The 8,161-nt window shown below is 50.2% G+C and overlaps 3 protein-coding genes across 3 annotated transcripts; 2 read left to right on the forward strand and 1 right to left on the reverse strand.

Moving 5' to 3' along the window:
• The first annotated feature begins 69 nt into the window (after positions 1 to 69).
• Positions 70 to 2,353, forward strand: BABINDRAFT_162843 (uncharacterized protein). The gene has a single exon (XM_019129574.1). The coding sequence runs from the start codon at positions 561 to 563 to the stop codon at positions 2,214 to 2,216; it is 1,656 nt and encodes a 551-aa protein (XP_018983678.1). The 5' UTR covers positions 70 to 560; the 3' UTR covers positions 2,217 to 2,353.
• A 138-nt stretch (positions 2,354 to 2,491) lies between these two features.
• HIR1 (Hir1p) lies at positions 2,492 to 5,426 on the reverse strand (the record flags this gene model as incomplete). The annotated part of the gene is made up of 2 exons (XM_019129575.1): positions 2,492 to 5,345; positions 5,389 to 5,426. Coding segments are annotated over 2 exons (2,635 nt in total), but the record flags the coding sequence as incomplete, so codon positions are not given.
• Positions 5,427 to 6,441: 1,015 nt separating this feature from the next.
• BABINDRAFT_39942 (GATA-type transcription factor) lies at positions 6,442 to 7,185 on the forward strand (the record flags this gene model as incomplete). The annotated part of the gene is made up of 1 exon (XM_019131952.1): positions 6,442 to 7,185. A coding segment is annotated over one exon (744 nt), but the record flags the coding sequence as incomplete, so codon positions are not given.
• Between the last annotated feature and the right edge of the window lie 976 nt (positions 7,186 to 8,161).

Below are 8,161 nucleotides of genomic sequence, written 5' to 3' on the forward strand. Positions count from 1 at the left end.
AACGTACCATTTTATTATGGAAACCTCGGCAGGGAGAATCGCGGTGCTCATCGTCGGCCAGGCTCATACCTAAAGTGTCATCACTAAGCCATTTATACTTAATGAACTATTTATTGTTCACCGGTATGTATCCGATGATCTAGTTTATTTGAAATATTAATCATATTCAAGAAAAACATAAAATATGGTATTAGCACTGACGTCATGTAGCTGCTCCTCCGCTAACCTGGCATCTTGGTCGTTCGTAGCTCTGAGCGCCGTGTGCCAGAATTCAGAAGGGACCCCAATCTGATAACGCGCCGTACGACGGTCGGGTACCGGCGCCAACCTTATTCCTCGCTTCACACATCTTCACTCTTTATAACATTTAATCGCAGGTCTGATCCTACTTTTCTTATAGTATCATTCAACGGTAGCTATTTTTATCAGTCCAACCCACGTGGCTTTCTCCGACAGAAGAAAAGCGCACCGTTATCAGTCAAACGTCAATCCAAGCCTTTGCCGATCAATCAGAGATTAGAACAGAACCCCCAGGAACCTCTTACCAAACTTACAATACGATGGGATTCCTCAACAGAAGCAGCTCTAAGAACAGAGAGCCGGCCGACAAGCCGCCGACGGCACAGCTCAAACTGGTGTCCCTTGCTGACAACACCGACACCACGCCGTCCGACTCGGATGAAGAGCCCGTCAAAAAGCAGTACCCAAAGGAACAGGTGCCTTCCCCGTTCACCTACCGCTCCAACAGTCCGTCACGATATGCTGCCATTAAGGCCCAGATTTTGGAGGACATTGCGCAGGACGACGAGACCAACGCTAATACGGCACTCAACTCGCAGATATTCAACGGCGAGAACGACGACAAGGCGCGTTTTTATCAACTTCAGTCGGCATCCAACTCATCCGACTTGTTGATCGACGAGCAGTCGCGGTTGTACTTTGACACGGAGTCGCGTGTGAGCTCTCCGCCACCTGGGACGGTTTCGCCATCGGGCCGCAACCACTCGCACCACTTGGACGCCATTGCGAATTTGTCGTCGATTGATGCCATCACGCTCAAGCAGGAACAGAAAAAGTCGGTTGCGGGCTTGCTTAACCACTCGCCGCTCCAGTCGACCTCATCTCTCCAGTCGACCTCGTCACTCAAGTCGCCTGCGCTGGACGGCGTCGCGACCCCAAAATATGACCGCCGCATCACCTTCGATGCGATCTCCGACCAGGCATTGCTGAAAAACTTGTCGCTCACGTTGAAGTCGAAACACCCGCAGTTCCACTTCCACAGAGTCAACAAAACGTACCTTGTGGGCTTCGACAACCAACTGCCTGCCGTCAACGCGTTGAAGTGGGTTATTAACGATTCCTCGTCCAACGGGGACACGATTGTCGTATTGTGGGACTTGTACCATGACAATGACCCGAAGTCACACGCAAGGAAGCCGACGCAAACGACGATCACCAGACCCGAGGCGGAGCGCATCTTGGCCAAGATTGAGAACTTGAACATAAAGGGCAAGAGGTTGCAGTTTGTGCTTGAGATAGTGTTGAAAGGCGACAGGCCCAAGGGAGAGATTCAGAAGGCGATTATCGAGTACGACCCCGCATATTTGGTTGTTGGAACATCCCATCAGGTAAACAGTAGCCCCACCGCTAACTCCCATAAGGAATCACACACCAAGATGTTTTGGAAGAACAACTCGTTATCGAAACACTTCTTGGAGAGCTCCGCATGTCCCTGTATCGTCGTCCAGCCTAATTACCAGGCGCTCCCGGAGGAACACTTCCATGATATTATCACGGAAGACTACTTTGCCAGACTCTTGGGCGAGATACACAGACCAAAAAAGACTGCAGGGCGTGGTTTCTTATCACGATCCTCCTCCAGCACCAATGTAGTGACGGTAGGCAGTGCGGAAAGAAGCAGCAGGTCCTCAATATCTTCCTCCAGACCATCCAGTGCATACTATGAACAGTCCCCACTTTCTCCAGTGGGCTCCAACTCTGGAAAACCCGACGACGGGCTAGTCCCGGGGTCCAAAAACTCCATCGCCCAACAACGTGGCAGACCCGCTCTATCTTCTAGACCATCATCTGAGTTGTTCCTGAGCTTGGGCTCGCGCTCTAGATCGCGGTCCACGCAGCCTGAGACCCAGCACCCGGCCGAACGCTCCTTCAGTCCTTTCAGATCGATTTTCCACAAGGGTTCACATGCCAATTAATAGTTTGTGGTTAAAGATGTAGGTATCTAGCATGGGGCATTTGGCATTATTATAGATATCCGAACCTGTCCATTCGTCAGAACCTGCTCACTTATTATAATCTTATGAAACGCGTACTACAATGCACGAGTACCAGATTAAAGGAAACGTAGGAAAAGGCAATTAGATGGAAAGGGTTGTAAAATAAATGCTCATTCATGTACTCGCTTTGTTTATACTCAAAGTGAATTTTGAGGAAAAATTTTCAAGTGTATCTTTTACGGGGTCTGAGTCCTATTTTCTATTTTATTTCGAAGGAAGCCACATATTGTATAATTTTAGTGGTGCAGACCAGTCCTTTAAAAGTGGATGTATCTATGGGGGCGGTTTAAGGTACACACAAAAAAAAAAGGTTAAGTTCTAGGTACACATCATTGGCCCATGGCCTTCTTAACACATAGACTATATCTTGTGAGAATGATTTAGCCCATCGGCTCCAAGGACTTTTGCCTCTTATATAACAAAAGAAGACGCTATCTTCTGCGACTTTGCGTTAGCACGTAGACGTATTCGCACCCCGAAGCTCATCTATGATACGCAGATCACCCCCTATTTCAGAACCAAGAATTCTGGCTGCACAGTTGACGGTCTCCCGGAATGCGGCTCGGGTAGCGGCGAGAAACTCGGGATCATCTTCCCTATACGTGACTTCCACACCCCTGCGACAGCGGTCGTTTATTACCCTTACCATCCCACTGCCTATATCCTTACCCACGCAGTCACCAGATAGATCGGCAATACGGTAGAACCAGGGGTCAGCAATCTTGGTCCACGTTTTCATTTCCCCAGACCACGCAAACACCTCCTGATTATGTGTGACAACGATTGGGACCCCCTCTTGGGTCAACTCCACTGCCTTGATCGGCTCGAACGGCGCAACCACTTGCACCTTTTTAGCATCTTGGTAGACGGCTTGCGCGTTGAGCACCGGGGCAAGAGAGACGTTGTGATATACAACCTTGAAGCTGGCAAGGTCCCAAACATAGACACGCGCGTCGTTTGCAACCGCCAATATGAAATGCTCTGTGCACTTGAGCACCGCGATAGGGGCCACGCCGAGGTAGATAGAGGGACAGAGCATAGCGCCCTCGGGCGAGAGAAGAGCCAAATGGCCATTCGCAAGTGCCAAGGCCCAGAATTTTCCTTGAAACCCCACTGCGTGGACCACCACGCTCGGGAAAAAGGCCTGAAACTTGCGGTTTCCGGCTGAGTCGTTGGAAATTACCTCGGTCGGCTCGTCATCATCTTCCTCAGTCTCCAGCTCCGCGTCTTCGGGGCCATTCAACGCAATGGCGGTGCCGTTTCTCACCTCAAGTACCGAGCCTCCCCCCTGTGCAACCACCACCATGACTTTTGGCCGCAGTTTCACATCCAGGACTGTTTGCAGGAGGAGCGCCACATCTGCTAAGTACTCAGGCACGCGGGGTCTATCCCGATAGCTCTTAGCCGGGGGTGCACCCGTTTCGTCAATCATATCCGCCTGCAATCCTTCTGTCTCCTCTTTGAGACTCAACGAGTTTGCGTCCCGGAGACCTGCGACACACGTAGGGATCCCGAAACGGGGCAAGGTGTAGGCGGATCGAGAGAGCAAGTTCTTGGTGATTTCCTTGGCTATGCGGTCCGACTTGGCCAGCGAGACCTGGGTGCTCTTAGGGATCGGACGCGCGGTGGAGATCAACATTGGGGACACACGTTTCCGCCCATCCTTTGTGATCACAACCCGCTGCTTGAGTTTTGAGAGCACGCCCTTCAGGCTGGGCGAGCCCGTGAGCGGCGGCTGGTCCTTGATTTTGGGCGAACTGGGGAGATCAAACACATTTTCTGTTTTTGGGGCGTCCATTTTCGTCATTAACATGTAATTGTTCTTTCGCTTGCTCTCTGTCTCAGCAATCTCTTCGAGGAGCAACTGCTGTGTGTTTTCTGGAACAGCCATGCTATCTCTATCAGCTCCATATCGATGGAGCTGCAAGTCGTTCACGTCAAGGGAAACCGGAGTGCCGAGTTCCTTCAGCTCAAACGCAACTAACGTGATAGTCCCGTCCAAGGAGCTTACAAAAATCTTCTCCCCGTCCGGGGTCCACGCCAAGTCGGTAATGGTTTTGTTACAGATCTCGTTCAACACTACCAACGGCCGGCTACGCGCAGTGTTCCAGATAGCGAGTGCCTTATCCTGGCCGCCAGTTGCCAAGATGCTCGACAACTGGGACTCCTTTCCGTCTTGGAGCTCAAACAAGCGCGGCGAGAAACTCACCACCTCGCAGGGCGTGTCGTGGCCAATTAAGCTCACATTCGACTCCCAGCTGCCGCGGCTGATGACCGCGACCGAGGCGACCGGGCCGTTTGTCGCGTTCGGCGCTGCGATATACTGCCCGTCAGGCGACCACGAGCACCGCCGGAAGTAGCTGGTGAGCGGCGACTTGCGGAATGGGTCCACACAAACGTACTCTACGCTGAAGGTCATCTCAGTGGGTGATGTCTTGTGGTAGCGGAAGATCCGCACCGTGCGGTCGTCCGAGGCTGTAGCAAAGTACTTTCCCGCGGGGTCAAACACGATCCCCTTGACCAACGACTGGTGGATGTCGAAACGCTTGATCTTCTCAAACGTGTTGCCGTTCCACACCACTATAGAGCGGTCGAGGCCTACCGTTACCAAAATGGACGAGTCAGGCGCCCACGCCATGTCCTGGATATCGTTGTCATGCGCCACGACCCGCTTCCGCACCGTCCAGTGTTCCAAGTCCACATCGGTGTCCTTCTGCCCAAAAGTTTTAGTGATAGCCTCCTCGTCTTTCTCCCAGATAAGCAAGATTTTGTCATCTGACCCGCTCGCGAGAAAACGGCCCAGTGGGTCGAACCGAACAACTGTCACCGCTCCGTTGTGTCGTGCCATCGAACATAATGGTCTGTGGAGCGTCTCGTCAATGGAGTTTTGCTGGTCGCTCTGGAAATATTTTGACTTTTCAGGGGCATTAAATTTAAGAATCGTATCAATTGACCAGATCCGCACCTTGCCATCAAGCCCGCCAGACGCGAGACGCGTTCCATCGGAGCTGATTGAAAGCGAGTACACCTCGAACTTTCTGTTTTCAACTAAAGGTCAGTATTGTATCAGATCTGCAGTGAGTGCTCTTACCTGTGTGGTTGAGCCATGGAAGCTTGATGACACGCATCTTTAGAGGAAGTGTTCAGTGTTCTTGAAGGAGTTAGAGTACTTATCCTATTAGTTTTCATGTATGAGGATATACGTGTGCTAACCGAAAAGGGAAGTACACGACCTATAACATTCTGGATGGGGGATGATGTACGCACGACTAGGGGGAGGTGTATAGATTCTGGTGTGTCGAGGGGGGGATTGATCTGATCCTTTAATAGACCTATTGCAGGAATGAGCTCTGAGACCGTCGCTCATAAAACCGAGAAAAATCTTCTTCGAGGTAAGGTGCAACTCCACACGATGCAATGTAGCGGCATTAGAGTATTTTAGTATATTCACAAGCCACTGCATAGGGCCAAAGCTTTGTCAAGCTTTGTAGTCTAGTGTTTGACCCCCGCAGCTTTCCTGCTTAAAATTCATCCCAGTACGACCTTGATGCACCAGGTGGGTTGAAAGCGATATGCATGATCTTCGCAGTATCGCTACACCTTCTATACTCAGGCATCTGCATCTAGGCGCCGTCTATTGACGACTCCTATGATGAGAAAAGGCGTTAAGAGCTATAGCTAGTGTGACTTTGCCAGCTGTATTACGCGTCTGGCACTGCCGTAATGTTCTCATGATGCCTGTATTGGTGCGTCCTGCGCAGACTCTGCATGCATTACTGGCGAAAAACAAAATTAGTCAGCAGGTTTCTCACACTTGTGATTGGCCGGTGGGCTGAGCTGACACATGAGGCGGCACAACGTTTTAACATGAATGTGGCTGGTAAAGGTTCGAGACGAATGCTTGTTTAAATGCCAAAGAGATCTTAATTATGTGACTGATGCAGCTTGAAGCCTATAACGAGTCACAACACCCCTTGCTGTTGTTTAATTGATCGGCAAAAGCCTTAGATAATACTTTTGAAAACTTTTGGATAGTCACCAAGTCCAGTTGCCAACGACGGGAGAAGAACAAGTTTTGGTGTACCGGTAATACTTTGGGGAAAGGGAAAACCAACCTCATTCCATTCGTTTACCAAAGAAATTGATGTCTCAGACACTGGCTGTGAAGCCCAGTCATGCTACAGCTGAAACAGACACTTCTCGCATCACAGACCAATCCACAACTCAGGAAAAAAATCCAGTTCATTTGCCTCACCAGAGCAGTGAAGATATCCCCTCTGCCACTGCCCCGAATGCCGGACAGCAATGTTTCAATTGTGGTACGACACGGACTCCATTATGGCGCCGCTCTCCCGAGGGGAAACTCATATGCAACGCCTGTGGTTTGTACCTCAGGGCCAACAATGCACATCGCCCTGTGAACTTGAAGAAGCCGCCCAACTATGTTACTATCTCTTGGGGCGAAGCTAGGGAGTCCAAGGGATCCTGTCAGGGAGACGGCCGCTGTAATGGGATGGGTGGGAAAGAAGCCTGCCTTGGATGCCCTGCTTTTAATAACCGCGTGGTTGTTCTGGCAAGCCATGGCGCCGTCGGTTACTCGAATCACCCAACTTCTGTCTCACAAAACTCAGGCCATGAAGGATCCCCGCACCAATCCATGGGGTCACCCACTTCCTCCAGTGACCACGACGATACGGGAGATTCTACCTTAGATGGTGCCGAAGCTCTAGCTATCGCATGTACCAATTGTCACACAACTATTACGCCGTTATGGAGGCGTTCCCCTCTGGGCTCCACCATCTGTAATGCATGCGGATTGTATTACAAACTTCACAGCCAACACCGTCCTGTAAAATTGAAGAAAGCAACCATTAAAAGAAGAAAAAGAAATCCTACCACTGAAACTACCGTCTCACAAGCCACTGGATTGGATGATACCCAGACAAAGTCACTGGAGGGGGAGAGAAGTCTTGCACAGATTCTCAAAGTAGACCACGACAAGTTAATAACGGCACATCTTGTCTTGCCGTCAAATACCCAAGCGCAGGCGGTCAACCTTCAGCAGGTCGGTCGCTCTCCGCAGCTTCAGCTATCCGGACAGGTTTATGATGCCTCTAGAGGATCAAATACACCTATCCCCCAGAATATACCTCATATGACTTACCCAGTCCACCGCCATTATGCACAGCACCCGTACCAATACCAGTCATCTCCGAACACGGTGCGTTTACCACCTTTGATATTTTATGATAACCTGAGGGACCAGCTGACCAGCGATGTCTATAAAGAGACACAGCTTAAGCGTATGGGCAAACCATCGCCTATGCCTGTTGACTTTGGAAAAATGTTTGTCGGAGCCGCCGTCAATAGAGACATACCGGGGCCAGTGTCAGATAAGATCTTTCCACCATCAACTGGTGACGCATCGCCAAACGGTAAGACCAGTAGGGAATCGACTAATTTCATGGAGGGACAAGCAGGTACATCTTCGGCTAGTAGGATCCCTTCATTATCCACTATTGATGTGTTGGTTAGTGTTGCACTGTGGAACGACGCTCCCCGATCGCCTCCTTTACCGTTGCCATCTTTCAACGGTCCCGTATCCTTGGATAATATTGAAAACAAGGCGCAGAGGGATGTTGATAAAAACGCTGTGCCAGCTTCTAAAGAGGGGGATGCGATTAGCAATCATTCCACCTCAGTAAGCATTCATGATTTGCTAGAGTAGCCTTTGTGTGTGATATTGTGGGGGGTGGGATAAATGTTATGGAGCAGTTGGTTTTTTCATATAGACTGCTTACGATAGAATTTCTCACAGTGGATTCGAGATTTCCTTGTAAAATTGGCGGTTCGTATTTTTTTTT

Source organism: Babjeviella inositovora, assembly GCF_001661335.1.
Source record: "Babjeviella inositovora NRRL Y-12698 unplaced genomic scaffold BABINscaffold_11, whole genome shotgun sequence".
Lineage (NCBI taxonomy): Eukaryota > Fungi > Ascomycota > Pichiomycetes > Serinales > Babjeviella > Babjeviella inositovora.